This window comes from Oryctolagus cuniculus, chromosome 2 (assembly GCF_051225735.1).
Source record: "Oryctolagus cuniculus isolate XC-2025 breed Fujian yellow rabbit chromosome 2, ASM5122573v1, whole genome shotgun sequence".
Lineage (NCBI taxonomy): Eukaryota > Metazoa > Chordata > Mammalia > Lagomorpha > Leporidae > Oryctolagus > Oryctolagus cuniculus.
In genome coordinates, this window is record NC_142868.1 from 121077497 (window position 1) to 121099457 (window position 21961).

Consider the following 21961-nt stretch of genomic DNA (forward strand, 5'->3'; position numbering starts at 1 on the left):
TTCAGAGTCAAGATCTTTTGAGTAAGTCATGCTTTAACATTGTAAAAATTCCTGTCTACTATACCAGGCTTGTTCAGATTTGAACGCAGTTTAGAGGGTAGAGATCTATAACCACAGTTTGTTGTTTTTTTTTTTTTTCAAGTAGTTGAAACTGAAAGGAGAAGAATTTATAAGAAATAAGAGGCTATTAAATGATTCTGCCTTGGGAGATGGATGTTATAGTGCAGCAGGTAAAGCTAGCATTTGGGTTACCCACATCCCACATTAGAGTGCCACTTGAAGTCCCTGCTGCTCGGCTTCCAGTCCAGCTCCCTGCTAATGCACCTGGGAAGAGTGAATGATGGCTCAAGTATATGAGTTCCTGCCACCCATATGGTACATCCCATGGAGTTGCTGGCTCCTGGCTTCAGCCTGGCCCAGCCTCAACTGTTACGGACATTTGGTGAATGAATCTGCGGATGAAAAATTTGTATCATTCTGCCTTTCAAATAAATAAATCTCTTTAAGAAATTAATTCAATTTTGACAATACTCAAGAATATTTGGCAAGATACCAAGGTATAGCACTGACTGTTCCAGCCATTTGGGAAATGAATCAACAGATGGAAGGTGTCCCTGTGTGTTTGTGTTTATGTCGTTCTGCCTTTCAAATAAATCATAAAAGGTTGTTTTATCTTGGTAACACCATAAGAATATTCAAGGGGACAGTACTGTGGCATAGAAGATTAAGCCTCTGCCTGCAGTGCTGGCATCCCATGAGGGCACCAGTTCAAGATCCATCTGCTCTATTTCTGATCCAGCTCCCTGCTAATGCACCTCGGAAAGCAGTGGAAGATGGTTCAAGTGCTTGGGACCCTGCATCTACAAGGGAGACCCAGAGAAGCTCCTTGCTTCTGGCCCACAAAATAATTTGGTCTGGCCCTGCCAAGACAACCACAAGCAGGATTCAAAACTGAATAATTATCTATAGCAGCCTTTTTTTTTTTTTTTTTTTTTTTTTGACAGAGTTAGAGACAGAGAGGTCTTCCTTTTCCATTGGTTTACCCCACAGTGGCCGCTACAGCTGGCGCACTGCGCCAATCCAAAGCCAGGAGCCAGGTGCTTCCTCCTGGTCTCCCGTGCGGGAGCAGGGCCCAAGCACTTGGGCTATCCTCCACTGCCTTCCCGGGCCACAGCAGAGAGCTGGACTGAAAGAGGAGCAACCGGGACAGAATCTGGCGCCCCAATTGGGACTAGAACCCGGGATGCCAGCACTGCAGGCAGAGGATTAGCCAAGCGAGCCACGGCGCCAGCCAATAGAAGCTTAATTTTTAAGTTTGTAGTTTTGTGTGGCCTGCAAATGATGTTACAAATATCCAAATGGCCCTTGGCAGATAAAAGTTCCCCACTCCTGGTAGTTTTCAAAAATTTCTTTTTTTTTTTTAAAGATTTTATTTATTTGAGAGGTAGAGTTACAGTAAGAGGGAGAGACAGAGAGAAAGGTCTTCCTTTTGTTGGTTCACTCCCTAAATGGCTGCAATAGCTAGAGCTGCACCGATCGAAGTCAGGAGCCAGGTGCTTCTTCCTGGTCTCCCATGCGGGTGCAGCACTTGGGCCATCCTCCATTGCCTTCCCAGGCCTCAGCAGAGAGCTGGATTGGAAGAGGGGCAGCCAGGACTTGAAATGGCACCCATATGGGTTGCCGGCGCCACAAGCTGAAGATTAACCTAGTGTGCCACCGCGCTGCGCTGCAGGCCCCTTCAGAAATTTCAAAACAGAAACTTGTAAATGCAAATGACCCTGTTGTCCATCCCCCTCCAATACACAAACTGATTAAAGTATAATCTGGTGAAGCTGAGCCCTCCTGGGGTACTTCTTTGTTTGCCTTTGCTGCCTCGAGGCACCTTCAGAGAGTACTTTTAAGAGGGCAGAACCTAAAATGAGTAGAAGGTATAGAGAGGGAAATTCTAGCTAAATTTGGGAAATAATTGTCAAAAATTAGGTGTGGGAAAAAGTAGAATTGACCTTTTTTTAAATATTTATATGAAAGAGCCACATGGAGAGGCAGAGAGAGGTCTTCAATCTGCTGGTTCACTCCCCAGTTAGCCACAACGGCCAGAGTTGTGCCAGTCTGAAGCCAGGAGCTTCCTCCGGGTCTCCCACACAGGTGCAGGGGCCCAAGGACTTGGGCCCTCTTCTGCTGCTTTCCCAGGCCATAGCAGAGAGCTGGATCGGAAGTGGAGCAGCCAGGACTCGAATCAACACCCATGTGGGATGCCGGCACTGCAGGCGGTGGCTTTACCCGCTACGCCACAGCATAGGCCCCAGAATTGACTGTTATATGAACTAGAATTGAAAGGCCATGTGTCCAGCTCTCTGCTGTGGCCAGGGAGTGCAGTGGAGGATGGCCCAGGTGCTTGGGCCCTGCACCCCATGGGAGACCAGGAAAAGCACCTGGCTCCTGGCTCCTGCCATCGGATCAGCGCCGTGAGCCGGCCGCAGCGCGCTGGCCGCGGCGGCCATTGGAGGGTGAACCAACGGCAAAGGAAGACCTTTCTCTCTGTCTCTCTGTCTCACTGTCCACTCTGCCTGTCAAAAAAAAAAAAAAAAAAAAAAAAACGCGCCCGATCTCGTCTGATCTCGGAAGCTAAGCAGGGTCGGGCCTGGTTAGTACTTGGATGGGAGAGGCCATGTGTGTGCAGTGTGCCAGGAAGGAACCTGAGACAAACAGAACCTGAGCTCTTTTCCTCAGACAGCTTGAAGACCAAAGAGGAAGCCAAAGCAGCTGCAGGGTAAGCAGTCCCAGGTATGAAGAGCTACAGCAGCCATTGGGAATGATAATTGAGGGGAGCAGGAGCACATCATTTGTTGGGGTAGGAGTAGGCCTTGGGATAAGACCACAAAGCAAGAGACATCTAAGCAGACACCCACCAAGAATCAGTTCCCACTTGTAAGTAAAGAAGGCAGGGAACACATGTTTCTCACAGAGGTACCACCATATGCCAAGGTCTATAAGCAAGAAAACAGGTGCATGTTCAGCAGACTGAAACTCCCTGGGTGACTATAGAAGCAGTCATTGGAGTTGAGGCTGGAAAGAAAGGAAGTCACGCAACACCATGTTGAAGAACTTGGTTTTGCCCTTGGGACTAAGAAACCACTAAAGACTTTAAGCAAGTTCCAGTTTTCTCTTTCTACAGGATCTGAGCCCTCTCACAGTTGGATCTGTTTTAACCTGGATTGTCCCTATCTGACAGGGTTCTTGTCAAGGGCTCCAATGATCTGCGTGTTGACAAATCCAATGGACAGTTTTTGTTTATTTCAAGTCAGTCTTGCAAGAGCTTCCATCTGACTGGCCAATCTCTCATCCTCTGTTGGCTTCCACAGTGCTGCATTCTTTGGATATCCCTGCCTCAACTATCTCCAAATGCATCAGGGTCCACTCATTTCTAATCTCATGTCCGAAGTGAATCATCCACACCCATGGCTCTAAATTGACCTGTGTGCTGGTGACATTTCCATTCCTAGACTTCACCTTCCTCCTGAGCTCTAGGCTCCCCAGCTGCTTTCCTAGATATTTCTACCTGGAGCACCAGTACTCACTTCCCTCGTCACCAGGCATTGTTTTCTCCATCTCTGTAAATAGCAACTCCAGCTCAACTGTACAACCCAAAAGTCACTCAAGTCATCCTGACCTTTCTCTCCTACATCAGACCCACCAGCAATTCCTCCTGCTTATATCACTAAATTATCTCTGCTTTCATCCAGTTCTCTCCATCTTCACTGCCACCACGCTGTTCCAGCACAGCACTTATCCCCATACCAAACTGGGCAAGCAAGTCAGAGAAGTTCTACAAAACTGAAAGAATCATCACAGGTTCTGGGCTGTGGGTGAATGCAGAAATTCATGCAGAAACACCAAGAGATCAAACCGTGTTGTGGTCATCTAAACAGTTAATGATTTCAGAAATATCCACAAGCATTTCCTTCCTGAAGGACAAAGCCGTCCCTGAAAGGAAAACATCCAGGTGGAGAGACCCATAGAAGCAGGGTGGTCACACAAAGAGTGAGGGAAAGCACGGGGGGAGGTCCCCGGCAGGTGAGCGTACCCTTGGCAAGCCAGACATGAGAACCTCTAGGCAATCGAAAAGCTTCCCTGAACCAGGCTTAGCGCTGAGAGGCAGGGAAGCAGCCGTGTTCTGCGCTTTCACAATAACAAAGAGGCCCCGAAGACTCACGTCAAGCTGGGAAAGCACCGTAGTCCGTTCCCCTCTCGGCAGAAAGAGCCTCCAAATGAACACAATTCATTTGGATTTTGGAAAAAAGGGGGACACTGTGGTCTAGCTACATGTGAAGTTACAAGAAAAAGCTAAAAGTAACTAAATTTCCCCCCCCCCCATTTTTTTTTTTTTAAGTTTTCATTTCTTTGAAAGGCAGAGCAACAAGGACAGAGATGGAGATTGTCCATCTGCTGGATCACTCCCCAGTTGTCCACAATAGCCTGGGCTGGGCCAAGCTGAAACCAGGAGCTCAGAACTCCATCCAAATCTCCCAAGGGGAGGAGCAGCGAGTCAAGTACCTGAGCTACCACCTGCTGTCTCCCAGGCTGCACATTAGCAGTAAGCCGGGTTGGAAGCACAGGCAGGACTTGAACCTAGGCAGTATAGGATCTGAGCGTTCCAAGTGGTGACTTACTCTCTGCACCACAATGCCTGTCCCCAGCTACAAAATATTTCAGGAGAAGACACCAGAAAAATGCAGACACAGGAAGATGAAAACTCTATCCTAACACTTCAAACAGCATTGAAAGAGAGTGAGAAAACAGTTAAAGTGTTAAGAAAACAGCATCAAGGCTGGCATTGTGGCATAACGGGTTAAGCCACTGCCTGCGATGTGGCCATCCCACATGGGCACCAGTTCAAGTCCTAGCTGTTCCACTTATGATCCAGCTCCCTGCTAATGTACCTGGGAAAGCAGAGGAGGATGGCCCAAGTATTTAGGCCCCTGCCAACCATGTGAGAGACCTGGAAGAAGCTCCTGGCTCCTGGCTTCAGGCTGGCCCAGCTCTGGCTGTTCTGGCCATTTGGGGAGTGAGCCAACAGATTGAGATCTCTCTAACTTTCTCTCTCTCTCTGTAACTCTGCCTTTCAAATAAATAAGTAAGTCTTTAAAAAAAAAAACAGCACAAAGTAGAAAAATAAGAGCTGAAATTAAATGATCAAGCATATTAATTCCAGGGAAAATAAAAAGTAGTACAGAGGCAAGCATTTAGCCTAGTGGTTAAGACACCTGCATCCCACATCTGAGAGCCTGGGTTTGATTTCCGCCCCCAGTTCCCAATTCCAGCTTCCTGGCAATACAAACCCTGGGAGAAACCATGTAATGGCTCAAGCAGTTGGGTCCCTGCCACCCACATGGGCAACTTGGATTGAGTTCCTGGCTCCAGCCCCAGCCCAGCCCTGGCTATTTTGGGTACTTGAGAAGTGAGCCACCATATGAGAGCTAGTGTTCACTCTCTCTACCTCTCAGATCAGTAAATAAAGTTTTAGATGTAGGGCAGTAAAGAAAAAGCAATTACATTTCATTTTTCTACCGGAAATATTCTTTGAGAATCACATTTGAGCCACACATGGTGCCTGAGTCTGCCCAGACTGCTATCAAGAGTATCCTGAAGTGTGTAGCTTCTAAACAACAGAAATTCATTTCTGCACAGTTCTGGATGCTGGCAAGTAAGTCCTGGACTAATGTGCCAATGTGAGGCCTATATTCTGTCACTGTGTCCTGACGTTGTGCAAAGTGCTCGCCAACTGCTCCAGTCTCTTATAAGGACACTAATACCAATCATGAGGGCCCTACCCTTGCAGTTGAACTGCCTTCCACAGCCCCTGCCCCCACCTCTCAATTAGGACTTCAACCTACAGATTTCAGGAGGACACAAACAATCAGACCATCAACGTAGCTGTTCAGAGAACACAGGAAAAAGAAACAGAAAATAAACAAATCATTTCCTAAATATAAGCAAGGGGCCGGCGTTGTGGCGTGGCAGGTAACGCCTCCACCTGCAGCACCGGCACCCCATACAGGCTCTGGTTCAAGTCCCAGCAGCTCGATTCCCGATCCAGCTCCCTGCGAATGTGCCTGGGAAAACAAAGGAAGATGGTCCAAGTGCTTGAGTACCTGCACCCACACGGGAGACCCATAAGCCCCTGGTTCCTGGCTTCGGATTAGCCCAGTCTCAGCCATTGGGGCCATGAGTGAATCAGCAGATGGAAGGCTCTCTTTTCCTCTCTCTGTCTCTCTCTAACTCTGCCTTTCAAATCAATCAATAAATCATTAAAAAAAGAAAAGCCCTGTCTATTCATCCTTCCTGGCCCCTGGGTTGTAGTTGTAGCTTTCCTTCCTTCCAGGAATGCAGCAAGATGCCTTTGGAACGAGGGTCTTATGACTTGATCCTGGGGAAAAAAAATACAAGAATACACCAAAGGCAGAAAAATTAGGGAAATAAGGAATAGATAAGAGAATGATGAAGACAATCCAACTCATGTAATGAGAATAATACAAAAGACTTGAAGAAAAATGATGAAAATAAAGATAAGCAAAGGAGATCCAGAGATATTGGGAGCCTCTAAAGAAGAAGACAGAAGCCATGAAGCAGAATACTTTAAACCGTAATGGAGGGGCCTCCCTTGTGGTGCAGCAGGGTAAGCTGAGGCCTGTGATGCTGGCATCCCATTGGAGTGCCCATTCAAGGCCTGGCTGCTCTGCTTCCTATCCAGCTTCCTAGCCGTTAGCCCCCTGCTAAAGTGACCTGAGAGAGCAGCAGATGATATTCCAGGCGCTTGGGCCCCTGCCACCCACATGGGAGACCCACATGGAGTTACAGCATCATGGCTTCCGCCTAGCTCAGCCCCAGCTGCTTTGGCCATTTGGGGAATGATTCAGTAGATGGAAGATATTTCTCTGTCTCTCTGTCTTCTGTCTCTGTCTCTGTCTGTCTCTCTGACTCTCTGTGTGTGTCACTCTGCCTTTCAAATAAATGAATTTTAAATAAAAAGCTAATTGAAATTTTTCCCAAAGATACATTTTTAGTGCAAAAAATGGAAATCCATGCATAGGTCTTTTTTTGGTAATATGTTTTCCATGAACTTTTTGAAGACCCTTCATATTTCCAAAATGAGCATTTAAGAGAAGGATGAAGATATGACATCTAGAAAACTGAAGACTAGCAAAAGAAAAATGTTAAGAGGATGTCCTAGACAATGGTGAATGAAAATACCAGTTAAACAAACACTTGCTCCACGTGGGAGCTTGCCAGACGCTTCATGAAGATAAAACTGAGAAAACAGGAGCCAGCATTGTGGCATTCTGGTGCAATGGGGTAAGCCACTACCTGCAACACCAGCATCCGCATGGATGCTGGTTCGAGTCCTGGCTGCTCTACTTTTTTTTTTTTTTAAAGATTTATTTATTTATTTGAAAGTCAGAGTTACACAGAGAGAGGAAAGGCAGAGAGAGAGAGAGAGAGGTCTTCCATCCGATGGTTCACTCCTCAGTTGGCCGCATGGCTGGAACTGCACCAATCCAAAACCAGGAGCCAGGAGCTTCCTCCAGGTATCCCACACAGGTGCAGGGGCCCAAGGACTTGGGCCATCTTCTACTGCTATCCCATAGCAGAAAGCTGGATTGGAAGAGGAGCAGCCGGGTCTCGAACCAGCACCCATATGGGATGCCAGTGCTTCAGGCCCAGATGTTAACCTGCTGAGCCACAGCGCCGGCCCCTGCTCCACTTCTGATCCAGCTCTCTGCTAATGCACCTGGGAAAACAGCGGAAGATGGCCCAGGTGCTTGGGCCCCTGCCAACCACGTGGGAGACCCAGATGAAATTCCAGGTTCTTGGCTTCAGTTTGGCCCAGCCCTGGCCATTGGTGGGGCATGAACAAGCAAATAGAAAAATGGAAGATATTGCGCTCTCTCTCTCTCTCTCTCTCTCTAACTCTTTCAAATAAATAAAATAAATCTTTAAAAAAGAAGCTGAGGCCGGCACTGCAGCTCAATAAGCTAATCCTCTGCCTGCGGCGCCGGCACACCGGGCTCTAATCCCGGTCGGGGCGCTGGATTCTGTCCCAGTTGCTCCTCTTCCAGGCCAGCTCTCTGCTATGGCCCAGGAGGGCAGTGGAGGATGGCCCAAGTCCTTGGGCCCTGCACCTGCATGGGAGACCAGGAGAAGCACCTGGCTCCTGGCTTCGGATCAGCGCAGTGCGCCAGCTGTAGCGCGCCAGCCGCAGCAGCCATTGGAGGGTGACCAATGGTAAAGGAAGACCTTTCTCTCTCTCTCTCTGTCTCTGTCTCTCTCTCTGTCTCTGTCTCTCTCTCTCTCTCTCTCTCTCACTGTCCATTCTGCCTGTCAAAAGAAAAAAAAAAAAAGAAACTGAGAACATAGACATCTGATGTACTGAGAGACACACCCTAGGACCCTGGGACTCTGGACCCTGGGAAGCGTAGGGGGATACATCAATGATTAGTACATAGACAACTGAGCACTGGCAAAAAGAAGGCAATTGTTAACTCCAAGGAAAATGAAATGTAGTAAAGTCAGGGAAAAGTAATTTTATTTTTCTGGTTAATATTTATAGTACCAAATTTGAGCCAGACATGATTTAGGGCCTTGGGAAAACAGTCTGAATCTCTGCCTAAGTGAAGCTCTATTTTAATGGGAAGAGACAGAGAAGAAATAATGAGCACAATAGATAAGCAAGTTAGTGGCTATATTGGAAGGATATTTAAAGCATGGAGAAGGGGCTGGCGCTGTGGCTCAGCAGGTTAATGCCCTGGCCTGCAGCGCCAGCATCCCATATGGGCACAGTTCGAGACCAGGCTGGTCTACTTCCAATCCAGCTCTCTGCTATGGCCTAAGGAACCAGTAGAAGATGGCCCAAGTCCTTGAGCCTCTGCACCCACATGGGAGACCTGGAAGAAGCTCCTGGCTCCTGGATTCGGATCAGTGCAGCTCTTGCCATTGCAGCCAATTGGGGAGTGAACCAGCGGATAGAAGACCTCTCTCTCTCTCTGCCTCTCCTCTCTTTGTGTAACTCTGACTTTCAAATAAATAAATCTTAAAAAAAAAAAAAGTAAAGCGTGGAGAAAAGTCATAGAGTACACACTACATAGTTCAGCTGTCCAGAGTGTTTCCATGAGCACCAGATATAATTTACTGGGGCAGGTGTCTACCCCAGCAATTTATACCCCATATGAGAGTGTCTGGGTTAGATCCCTAACTCCAGCTCCCTGCCAGTGCAGGGGTGACAGCTCAGGTAGTTGAGTCCATGCCACATGGACTGAGTTCCCAGCTCTTGCCTTCTGCCTGGCCTAGCCCCGGCCATTGCCAGTATTTGAGGAATGAGCCAGTGGATGGGAGTGAACTCACTCTCTTGCTTGCTCACTCCTTTAAAAAAATTTTTTTTTAAATTTTTGATAAAGAGAGCCTTGTGGCCCAAGTGGTTAAACCTCTGCTTGGGACACTCCCACCACATATCAGAGCATCTGGTTTGAGCCCCAGACTACTCCTCTTCAGATCCATCTTCCAGCTAATGAGCCTGGGAAGCAGCAGGTGACTCAAGTACTTGCATCTCTGCCCCCTACATGGGAGATCCAAATGGAGTTCAGGGCTCCTGGCTTTCTGATGTTCGTGGGTCCAGCCTGGCTATTGTAGGCATTTGGGGCGTGAGATAGCTGATAAAAAGATCTACCTCCCCTGCCCGTCATTCTGCCTTTCAAATAAATCAGTCTTTTGAAAAAACAGAAAGCAAGGGCCGGCGCCGCGGCTCAATAGGGTAATCCTCCGCCTTGCGGTGCTGGCACACTGGGTTCTAGTCCCGGTCGGGGTGCCGGATTCTGTCCTGGTTGCCCCTCTTCCAGACCAGCTCTCTGCTGTGGCCAGGGAGTGCAGTGGAGGATGGCCCAGGTGCTTGGGCCCTGCACCCCATGGGAGACCAGGAGGAAGCACTTGGCTCCTGCCATCGGATCAGCGCAGTGCGCCGGCCACAGCGCGCCAGCTGTGGCGGCCATTGGAGGGTGAACCAACGGCAAAGGAAAACCTTTTTCTGTCTCTCTCTCTCACTGCCCACTTTGCCTGTCAAAAAAAAAAAAAAAAAAAAGAAAGAAAAAAGAAAGAAAGAAAGAAAGCCGACAGGACTCCAGCTTCACTACGCTACAATTTGCGGTGAGACGCGAGCAGCACCACCAACCACAGCAGAGGACAGCCCTGGTTCTTGGACTCTTGCACCCACGTGGGAAACCCAGATGGAGTCCCAGCCTCCTGCCTCCAGCCTGGCCCAGCCCTGGCTGTTGTGGTCATTTGGGGAGAAAACCACTGGCATAATCTCTCCTCTTTTTTTCTCTCTCACTCTGCCTTTCAAATAAATAAACAATTTTCAAAAAATTTTTAAAACAGGAGTCCCCCAGAGCCCACTGATCTTTCTATAGGTAAAATATAGTTCTATTGACAAAAACATGTTCACTCTCAAGGGTTCAAAGACACAGTCACTGCTAAAGGTGCGGTGCTTTTGCAGCTTCCACTGTTTACAGAGGTGGGAGTGTGTCATCCTTGGGTATGTTATAACAAGATGGAAGGAGACAGGGAAAGGGAGTTGTCAGTTAAGGAAAGAAAATCTGAGTGTGAAATTCCTTTCCAGCAGAAGCCGTGCACAGCAGTTTCACATCACCTGTTAAAAACCAGGGCAAGGGGCTGGCGCTGTGGCTCACTGGGTTAATCCTCCGCCTGCAGCGACGGCATCCCATATGGGTGCCGGATTCTAGCCCCAGTTGCACCTCTTCTAGTCCAGCTCTCTGCTGTGGCCCCGGAGGGCAGTGGGGGATGGCCCAGGTGCTTGGGCCCCTGCACCCACATGGGAGACCAGGAAGAAGCACCTGGCTCCTGGCTTCGGATCGGCACAGCGCCGGCCGTAGCGGCCATTTGGAGGGGGGGGTGTGAACCAACGGAAGGAAGACCTTTCTCTCTGTCTCTCTCACTATCTAACTCTATCTGTGAAATAAATAAATAAATAATTCGCTAATAAAAAAACCAGGGCAAGGAGCCCCCACAAGAGGTGTGGAATCGGGAAGTATGCAGTACTTGTTTCCGTATGCGGATGAAATAGACCTAGGTTATTTGAACTTTAACTTCCAGGAAAGAGAGCGAATCTGTGGACACAGGGGCATCTTAGAGAATCAGAGAAAGCCAAGGAAAGAAAGTATTGGAACTGACATTGTGGTGTAGTGGGTTAAGCCACCACCTGTGACAGGGATCCCTTATGGGTGCTGGTTTTAGTCCAGGCTGCTCCACTTCTGATCCAGCTCCCTGCTAATGCACAGTGGAAAGCAGTGGAAGATGGCCCAGATGGAAGAGGGCCACCTACTAGGAGACCCAGATGAAGCTCCTGGCTCCTGGCATCACCTTGGCCCATTGCTGGACGTTGTGGCCATTTGGGGAGTGAACCAGCAGATGGAAGATCTCTCTCTCTCTCTCTCTTTCTCTCTCTCTCTCTCTCTCTCTCTCTCTCTCTCTGTCTCTCCCTCTCTCTCTGTAACTCTGCTTTTTAAATAAATATATACATATATATTTAAAATAAGTTTAAAATTTTAAAAAATTAAAAAGAAAGCATAAGGTGAGAAAATGACCTTTTTGGCTTGTAAATATCTGACACCATGGTCTATTTCAGGGCTGGAAGAGCCTTAAGGAATTTGGGTGGGACAGGGCTTGTCCTACCACAGCAACAAGAATATCCCTTCCTGGTAAGTTTAAACCTGGATACCTTGGCAATGCCATCAAAAGGGGATGTGGGGGCCGGCGCTGTGGCATAGTGTGTAAAGCCACTGCCTGCAGTGCTGGCATCCCACTGGTTCAAGTCCCAGCTGCTCCACTTCTTTTTTTATTTATTTATTTATTTTTATTTGACAGGCAGAGTTAGACAGAGACACAGAGGGAAAGTCTTCCTTCCGTTGGTTCACCCACCCAAATGGCCACTATGGCCAGCGCTGGGCCAATCCGAAGCCAGGAGCCAGGTGCCTCCTCCTGGTTTCCCATGCGGGTGCAGGGGCCCAAGCACCTGGGCCATCCTCCACTGCCTTCCCGGGCCACAGCAGAGAGCTGGACTGGAAAAGGAGCAACTGGGACTAGAACCCAGTGCTCATATGGGATCCCGGCGCCGCAGGCAGAGGATTAACCAAGTGAGCCATGGTGCTGGCCCCTGCTCCACTTCTGATCCAGCTCTCTACTATGGCTTGGAAAAGCAGTGGAAAATGGCCCAAATCCTTGGACCCTGCATGCATGTGGGAGACCCAGAAGAAGCTCCTGGCTCCTGGCTTTGGATCAGCGCAGCTCCCACCACTGCAGCCATGTGGAGAGTGAACCAGAGAATGGAAGATCTCTCTCTCTCTCTCTCTCTGTCTCTCTCTCTCTCTCTCTCTCTCTCTCTCTTTGCCTCTCTGTAACTTTACCTTTCAAATAAATAAATAAAATATTTTTAAAAAAGGGGGGGGGGATGGGAAGACACTTGGGATGCCTGCCTTTAATTTATTTGAAAGGCAGAAAGATAGGGACAGAGAGACCTCTTATCCATTGCTTCACTCACCTAACACCAGCAACAGCAGGGATGGGGGCCACGCTGAAGCCAGAAGCCAGGAACTCAATCCAGATCTCCAAATACTCCAGCCATCACCCGCTGCCTCCCAAGGTGCACATTAACAGGACACTGCAATTGTAAGTGGAGCCAGGAATCAAACCCAGCTACTATAACATGGCACGCAGGCATCCCAAGTGGCATTAAAAGTGCTGTTCTGCCCCTGTGTACAAGTATTGAAATGTCACACTGTACCCCATTAATATGTACAATTACTATATGTCAATGTTTTAAGTGGATGTTTTGTGAAAAAAAATTTTTTTGAGGTAAACTCTTCAAACAGGATTTCATAATGTGAGTTAGGTTATAGGCTGATTGGATTCCAAGGCTAAACTTGGGTGTTCCTAAATCAGATTAGGGCGTATGATGGGATATGTTTCTCAGGAAAGCCAGGAGCTATGGGATGAGAAGGCCTCCTGAGACCTAGAAGCCAGACACAAAGGAAAGGGTGTGGCTTCCCTGCTGCCCAGGGGCGTGGCCAGAAGTGTGAGCAACTGAGAAGGCGGGGAAGCTGGGAATTTTGGAGCAAACTCTCACCCTGTGCTGGGGCTTCTCTCTGAGGCTTCCCCCCGGTGGACCTCCACCCTGGAGTGTCCTGGGACTTCTTACACAACTGCAGAACCCAAAGGCTTGTAGGCTTAAGGAAGTGAGGGTTTTCTATCTGTTGATGGAATTTCCTCTGAGTAAAGTAACGCACGGTGACTTCAGGTAAGAAGGAAACCAAGCCTGTTTCCCTTTCCCTCTAATGTGTGGTGGGGCGTGGCGTGTGGCGTGTGGCGTGTGGCGTGCTAGTTGGTAAGGCAGACGGCTGAGGTACAAGCAGGAGGCATCCGTGACCTCAAGTGAGGCAGGTAGCACCCCTGGGATGGGAGGTGGGCCCCGAACTTCTGAAGCAAGGTCAGGGCCTTGCGTCACTCATTGATTCAACAGTGAATGGTAGTTCGGCCTCTGCTCTTTGTCAGGCACGATCAGACAGGGTGAGGAAGCACCTCTGCTTGTGAGGAACATGTCGACAAGTGTGCTAAGACAGGAAGTAGACCAAAGTCAAAGCTTGCGTAGCTTGGCAGCCCCTTGCCACGCACGGTGTGGAATGGGTGTGAGCAGCGTCCGCATCACCAGGGAGCTTGGAAGAAATGCAGAGCCTGAGTCAGCATTTTGGCAACACGTGTTGGGAGGCCCTGTGTTAGGTGATGGGGAAATCGAGTGGGGAGCAGGCAGCAGTGTTACACCTGGAGCAGGGGGCTAAGCTCTGAGAAGGCGGCATTCCAGCCTGGGCCAGGGGCAAGGAGTCTGGGTGTGGATGAAGGGTCACCAGGGGACTTGGTACAAAGGCCGTGGGGCTGCTGTGTCGCGTGGAACCTTCCAGCTGGGAGGCCAGTGTGGCTGGGGGAGTGAGCGGAGCAAAGGGAAGGCTCTCAGTGAGGAACCGGCAGTGTGGGGTCTGGGCAAGAAATTCTTCTCAGCAAGGGAGGGAGGAAACTCCAGATGGTTTGTGCCCGCAGTGACACTGGCCAGGATTACATTACATCAAAAGGATTCTCCCAGCTGCTGGCTTGGAGGCAGTCGGCAAGCAGGAGGTTGGAGACCAGTTAGGAGGTGCTGGTGCTGATCCAGTGTGGATGTGATAGCCTGGTTCAGTGGAGAGAAGAGCCGCAGTTGTATGCATCTGCTCCTGATGCATCGTGGGAGCAGAGCTAGCAGGGCCAGCTGATGGTGCTGCTCGTGAGGTGTGAGGCGAGCTGGGGTCTCCTAGGCCTGTGGTCCCAGCAGTGGAAGGCAGGATGGGCATGCATGGAGCTGGGAGCCTGCAGGGAGAGCGAGCTCCCCTTGTGGGCAGACAGTGGGTTACAGGCTCCTTGTCTGGGAAGAGCTCTAAGTGGAAGGAAACATCTAAGAGACCTTGGTCTGACCGGACTCTTAAAAATTTATTGATTGATTTATTTGCCAATTTTGCTTTCTACTCTATAGTAGAGCCTTTTTTTTTCTTTTTTCTTTTTTTTCATTTGACAGGTAGAGTTAAAGACAGTGAGAGAGAGAGAGAGACAGAGAGAAAGGTCTTCCTTCCATTGGTTCACCCCCCAAAATGGCCACCAAGGCTGGCGCTGTGTCGATCCGAAGCCAGGAGCCAGGTGCTTCTTCCTGGTCTCCCATGCGGGTGCAGGGGCCCAAGCACTTGGGCCATCCCCCACTGCCCTCCCGGGCCACAGCAGAGAGCTGGACTGGAAGAGGAACAGCCGGGACTAGAATCCAGCGCCCATGAGGGATGCCGGCGCCACAAGCGGAGGATTAACCAAGTGAGCCATGGCGCCAGGCCCCTCTTTTTTTTTTTTTTTTTTAATTTATTTATTTGAGAGGCCAAGTTACAGAGAGAGGGAGAGACAGAGAGAAAGATCTTCCATCTACTGATTCACTCCCCAGTGGGCTGCAATGGCTGGAGCTGTGCCAATGTGAAGCCAGGAGCTAGGAGCTTCTTCCGGGTCTCCCATGCAGATGCAGGGGCCCAAGGACTTGGGCCATCTTCCACTGCTTTCCCAGGCCATAGCAGAGAGCTGGATTGGAAGTGAAGTAGCTGGGACTCAAACCGGTGCCTATATGGAATGCTGGCACCACAGGCAGAGGCCTAACCTACTGTGCCACAGCAGCAGCCCCGAGCTAAGATAGAACATCCCAGCTGAGAAAACAAAGCCAGGCTGGCATGAAACCGGGCTGCCAGGGGCCTGCTGGGGAATGACAACCTGGCAGATGTGTAGAAAGGGCAGAAGGTGACTAGGCAAGGGCCAGGGCTAGGAATATGGAGGATGGCCTGAGCCTGGATCCCAGAAAGGCTGAGAAAGACAGAGGGCAGCAGTTGTAGGGTGGCTCACAGAGCCTGAGTGGTGGACAGAGGCTCGAGGTGGTGGCCTGGAGCTTTATTAAGGGTGTAACTTAAACCAAGGGGAAACCTGCAAGTGTTTGACTGGAAGAGACACAATTAGATGGATTTTGAAAGGATTCCTCTGGCTGTTTCCTGGAGAATGGCTCCAGGGCAGGCCAAGGGTCAAAATGGATGAAGGAACACCACCAAGGGATGATGCGCAGCGCAGGGCAGAAGGCAAAGGGCAGACTGGGCATGTGGAGGAGGGGCGGTAGGTCAGGCCTGGTGGAGCTCATGGTGCAACACACACTTTCTGCCAGTGTTTGAGTCAGGCAGGGTCAGTGGTGAGGAGCGAGAGAAGCAGGTGTAGCCACTCTGCCCAACGTCCCCTTCCTTCACCGCATCCCAGTAAGACAGCCCAGACCCCTCCTCTCTCCTTTCCAACACTGCTCAAGGTGCTCCTGCCTGTTTGGGGTGTGAAGTTGTTTATTGTCTGGTCGTCAGACAAGTAAGCTCCCCCAGGGCGAGGAACAGGTGTTCAGTTGGCCTATGTGCCCAATGCCAAGCACATAGCACCTAGCTGAGAATACACGCTCGGTGAGAATGTGTGATGTCCTGGATAGAGAAAACCATATCCTACCGAGTCAAACCTCACACCATAGACTACACTACACACGAGGGCATTGAGACTCTACGAAAGTAAGACCATTACACAAGTCAACACGTGAGCAAGTGACCAGCCTGGCTCCAAATGCACACCTTCCCAGTTGCTCCGGCCAGGATTGTGGCCCTGAAGTCGCCACACCTATGCCCTCTAGGAGAGTCCTGCCAGGGGTGACCACCATTTCTATGTGCCCTCTTTTAGACTGGGCACCCCAGCCACTATCCCATACTTACAAGACCCTTTGCAATCCAATTTTTCATGCTTCCTTCTCCTTCCATAATGAAGAAATGACTCAAGGTAACTCTAAAATCCCATTTCACCTGGCCAATTTGCAATAACTTACAACCCTTTACAGAAGAACTATACCCCTCTTCTGGCAACTTCAGGGTCACTCTAGATGCTATGGGGATGCTTCAAAAAGTTTGTTTTGTTGAGGGGTGGGCTTTAGTCTAGCTGTCAAAATGCCCACATGCCACATCAGAGTACCTGTGCTTGATATCCAACTCTGGCCCCTGATTCCAGCTTCTGGCTACTATAGGCCCTAGGAGGCAGCAGGGATGGCCCAAGTAATTTGGTTCCTGCCACCCACATGGGAGACCTGGATTGAGTTCCTGGATCCCATCTCCTGCCCCATCTGGCTCTGGCTAATGCATGCATTTAGGGAGTGAAGCACTCTCTCTGTATCTCAAATCACAAAGAAAAGTAAGATCATGGAAAATGGGACTAAAAGAGAAATTCATTTTGGTGTAAAACAAAAAAATTGAATCCCACGTGTATCTTTTTCATAATGAGTTCCCTTGGACTAAATGTTGTGGTTAAGGTGTCATTTGGGACACTCGCATCCCCTGTCTGAGTGCCTGGGTTTGAGTCCCTGCTCTGCTTCTGACTCCAGCTTCCTGCTAATGGCCACCCTGAGAGGCAGTAGGTGATGGCCCAAGTGTTTGGGTTCCTGCCATCTATGTGGGAGACCCTGAGTTCTGGGCTCCTGGCTTTGGCCTGGCCCATCCCCAGTTGTTGTAGTCTTTTGGAGAGTGAAGTAGCAGATGGAAGATACTTCTCTTTGTCTGTCTCTCTGTGTTGCTCAATTTTTTTTTTAAGTTAAAATCTACCACCCATGTATGGTTGTTTTAAAAAATATTTTTGCACCAAAATAAACATCTTTTAATTAACTCAGATTTCCACAAACTTTTAGAAGGACCCTCATATTTTGGGATCAAGATCTTCCTAAGAATGAGGGCCCTGTCCCTCAGCCCCTCTCTACAGCTGACATTGTGCATGCAAAACACTGCTGCTTTGTTAGCCAGAGCTAAAAGCTAGCAAGAACCTAAATCTGCAAGTTAAACAAAGAATCGTGGCCCATAGCTGCTCCAGCACACCAAGCAGCCCTCTTAAAAATGAGGTCTATCCGTTATGCACTGAAATAGAAAACAAATCTAAACACACTCATGCATCACTTAACAGGGACCTGTTCTGATAAATCTTAGGTGATTTCACCGTTATGCAAACACAACAGAGTGCACTCACCCAAGCCAAGATGTCTGTGACCTCACCAAGTGATGTAACCTTATGGGACCACTCTATGCAGTCTGTTGTTGATCAAAACGTTGTTAAGGGATGCAAGTTGTTTGGGAAGAAAAAAAAAGTCTGAGTTGTGAGCCATGATACCAATCTGACTTCACAAGGGGTGGACTCTAGTTTAGTCTAGAGTAATCCAGTTAGCCCCGGAAAGTGGCAGTAGGGAGAATTTGGTTTTATGGTGTTTATTGCTGCTGTGATCTTTTCATTCTGTTTTTAGCACAAACATAATTATTTGACTACACGGGAAAACAAAACATTCAAGTAAGATGGAGGTACATCCTCAGAACAGACCACCAGCAACACAGTTAATGTCTGTGGCCTCCCTGGGCATCCTAATAATGCGATTGTGAACAGCTAACACGGACAGTAGCTGTGTGCCCAACACTGTCCCACACCCTGTGTTTGTCATCACTCCTCTGCTGCTGGCCATAGCTGTAAGGCTGGTACCCACAGCAGAGGTGGAAAGCATTCTGAGCTAGGGACTGTGGCCAGGCAAGCAGCCTCTGGACCCTCTTTGCCTGGGTTCAGATCCTGCTTCCTCCACTTTTTGGCCATGACCTCAAGCAAGCTACTTACCCTCTGTGACTCAGATTTCTCATTCGTGAGACAAGATTGATAGTTTCAGATTTTAACACAGCAAACAATGTGTCCCTCAGGTCATTCACCTGTCAAATGACAAAAATTATTGAAAACCAGCTTACAGATCTTGATTGGCTTTTATTTGTGCTTCTGGAATTGGACAACCCCTCATTCGGTAAACAGTGAGTGTTGCACTGAACTGAGTAGGGGCGGTGGTTTCACAGAGAAGCGCTGGGGAAAGCAGACACAGAGCACAAAGAGATCGGTTGCTCCGGAGAGGCCGTCCTTGCAAAGATGGGAGCCCAGGGGGCTGCCTCATCATGCCAGCTAACACCAGCCTGTCTGGGAGTCTAGGTATCTGTCTCCTGATAAAGGCCTTAGTTGCTGCTTGGTGGCATCGACTTCAGCCTGCTAACTCCATTTTGGTTTGACCTGTTGGGTCTAGTGCAGGAGCTCAGTCCAAACCTGTGGTCTCCTGTACATTTTGTGTGACACACCCCAGCTATGACACAAGATAGAAAGGGAGTGTGTGAATGAGTGGCCGTAGAATGTGTGTGTGTTGACCTGGGATTATGTTTATGATCTATTCTTCCTTTCTGGGCATATAAGCATGGAGCTAGCCAGTTCTGTTTTTAGAGAACACTGCTTGATAGTCTGTTTTCGTTAAGTGACTTGATTTTCTTAATTACACAGGTAAGGCTAAAATAACCCATCATTTCTAAACCTAGGGTAACTACTGATAAATTTTTATGTAAATTTATGTTATATATTTATAGATCCTCCAATTGACACAATTCCATTTTTTATTAAAGATTTATTTATTTATTTTAAAGATTTATATTATTTATTTGAAAGACAGAGTTACAGAGAGGTAGAGACAGAGAAAGAGGTCTTCCATCTGCTAGTTCACTCCCCAGATGGCCACAACGGCTGGAGCTGTGCCAGTCTGAAGCCAGGAGCCAGGAGCTTTTTCCAGGTCTCCATGTGGGTGCAGGGGCCCAAGGATTTGGGCCTGGGCTTCCCCAGGCCATAGCACAGAGCTGGATCAGAAGAGGAGCAGCCAGGACTAGAACCCGGCGCCCGTATGGGATATCGGCATTTCAGGCCAGGGCTTTAACAGCGCCGGCCCCAGATTTATTTATTTATTTATCTGAAAGTTATAGTTACAGACAGAAACGCAAAGACAGAGAGAGAGATCTTCCATCTGCTGGTTCACTTCCCAAATGGCCAACATACCCAGGGCTGGGCCAGGTGGAAGCCAGGAGCCTGAAATTGCATCCAGGTCTCCCATGAGAGTTTCAGGGGCCCAAGCACTTGGGCCATCTTCTGCTGCTTTCCCAGGCACATTAGCAAGGACCTGGATCAGAAGTGGAGCAGCCGGGACTGGAACTGGCATGCATGTGGGATGCCAGCATTGCAGGCAGTGGCTTAACCCACTACACCACAATGCTTCCCAACACAGAGTTTTAAGACACATTTTGGGGGGCCGGTGCTGTGGCGCAGTGAGTTAATGCCCTGGCCTGAAGCGCTGGCATCCCATATGGGCGCTGGTTCAAGACCCGGCTGCTCCAATTCCAATCCAGCTCTCTGCTATGGCCTGGGAAAGCAGTAGAAGATGGCCCAAGTTCTTGGGCCCCTGCCCCACGTGGGAGACTCGGAAGAAGCTTCTGGCTCCTGGCTTCGGATTGGCACAGCTCTGGCTGTTGCAGCCAATTGGGGAGTGAACCAACGGATGGAAGACCTCTCTCTCTCTCTCTGTAACTCTTTCAAATAAATAAATAAATCTTTTTTTAAAAAGACCCATTTTTGTTATTCCATTATATTTCTCAATTCTCAGTGTACATCAAATACGATGGAAATACATCGTATTTCCAGTATATGGCATTATTTAACGTCTCCTAAAAATTTCATTCTGATCTTTTCTTAGGACAAAGAAAACATCCATACGAAACAACACATTCGACAGGAGGTTCCCTCCCACTTTCCCCAGGGCAGCTTCATGCACAGACAAGATCATGGAAGATCCCGAGACCTACGACTCTTTCCAACACGAACTTGAGGCTTATATTAGAAAGCAGAAAGCCAGAGGCTTACAACCAAAGATCTGCTTCAGAAAGGTGACAGAGGACTCGGCTCCCCAAGAAAGAGGCCGCATGGGCGCCGCGCCCCCGGGCCTCTTCCCCTGGGGTCCGCCCAGGTTCCCAGCTCCCCACGAAAGTCTGAGGCCCACAGAGGGTCAGGTTCCCGCCTGGCCTGACACTGGTCACCCCAGACAAAGACTGGGATTCCTAAACGGCTCTGCGCCCCCGGGCCTCTTCCCCTGGGGTCCCCCCAGGTTCCCAGCTCCCCACGAAAGGCTGAGGCCCACAGAGGGTCAGGTTCCCGCCTGGCCTGACACTGGTCACCCCAGACAAAGACTGGGATTCCTCAACGGCTCTGAGCAGAGACGCCTGCGGTCCTTCCAAAGCACCTGGCTGCCGAGCCCACGTGGGCAGGAGGAGCCCGCGGGCCGCGCCGCCGGAGCAGGAGCACGAGGCGCGGAGGGCTCCGGACGCCCGGGCCCGGAGAGCCGCGGCCACCGTGCAGGAGGCCCAAGGGCCCGGGAGGAGGCCCAAGGAGAAGCCGCCGCCCAGGAGGCGCGAGCTGAAGCCAAGAGGAAGCGCCAGGCGGCGGCAGAATCCCACAAGGAGAACGCAGGCCTGGGGCGGAGGAAGGCCGAGCCGCGCGGCCGCCAACGCCGAGAGCGCGAGCGCCACACACGGGCGGCCGCCAGGGCGGAGCGGCGGCGCGGCCGGGAGAAGCGGGCGCCGGGGAACGCCGGCTCTGAGGAGCGGGACCTGTGGGACGAAGCCATCCTCGGCGGGGGCTGCTGAGGCCGCAGCCCCGGGCGGGGTGGGGGACAGGGATCCGCCGCGAAGAACGCGCAGTCCCTGCCTCGCGTTCCGTTCTGGTACAGAACCCAGCTGGCGGACCCGCACACGGATGAAAACCACGAGCGTGCAGACGCGTGAGAAGAAAATGTAGGAAAATTGCCTCAGACGTGGACGTCGCAGCAAAACACGGCAGCCAGGGGCCTTTCTGCAGCAAAATTCCGTAGACATAACTGCCAAAGCACTCGACGTTGGCGTCCAACAGCACGTTTCAGATAAGCGCCGTATAGACGCGTAGCCCGGCTCCAGAGACACTGCACGCTGAGAGCTGTGAGGACAGGAGCCGAGGGGATGGGGGAGCCTGGGGCGGGTTGGGGGGGGAGGGGGAGGGGAGAGTTAACTTCTCTTAAGTGTATTTCCTTCTATTTTGGATTTCGTACCACGCGATTCTTTTTTGATAAATAAATATTTTAAAGGGAGTCGACATATTGGAAAATCCGTTCTGTGCATCACCGTATGTGACTACTTCTGTACCTCTTGGCTGCCAGCAGCTTCTTGCTCGCTTGTGAAACTGAGACTTGTCCCCGGTTTGCCAGTCGCTTTGTAAATTGGTGTCTGCCACTAGAGGGCTCTGGACTCACCATGAGAACCGGCATCCCATATAGGCGCCGGTTCTAGTCCTGGCTGCTCCACTTCCCATCCAGCTATGCCCTGGGAAAGCAGTAGGAGATGGCCCAAGTGCTTGAGCCCCTGTACACGCGTGG

General features: G+C 49.9%; 1 protein-coding gene across 2 annotated transcripts; it reads left to right on the forward strand.

Moving 5' to 3' along the window:
• Positions 1-11691: 11691 nt before the first annotated feature.
• On the forward strand, positions 11692-21550 carry LOC103347785 (uncharacterized). 2 transcript variants are annotated; one of them, XM_008254702.4, is made up of 2 exons: positions 11692-11765; positions 20255-21550. In XM_008254702.4, the coding sequence occupies exon 2, from the start codon at positions 20343-20345 to the stop codon at positions 21198-21200; it is 858 nt and encodes a 285-aa protein (XP_008252924.2). In that variant the 5' UTR covers positions 11692-11765; positions 20255-20342; the 3' UTR covers positions 21201-21550. The 2 variants fall into 2 exon arrangements, with proteins under 2 accessions (XP_008252924.2, XP_089182265.1); XM_089326139.1 differs by lacking the exon at positions 11692-11765 and adding an exon at positions 13074-13360.
• Positions 21551-21961: the final 411 nt, after the last annotated feature.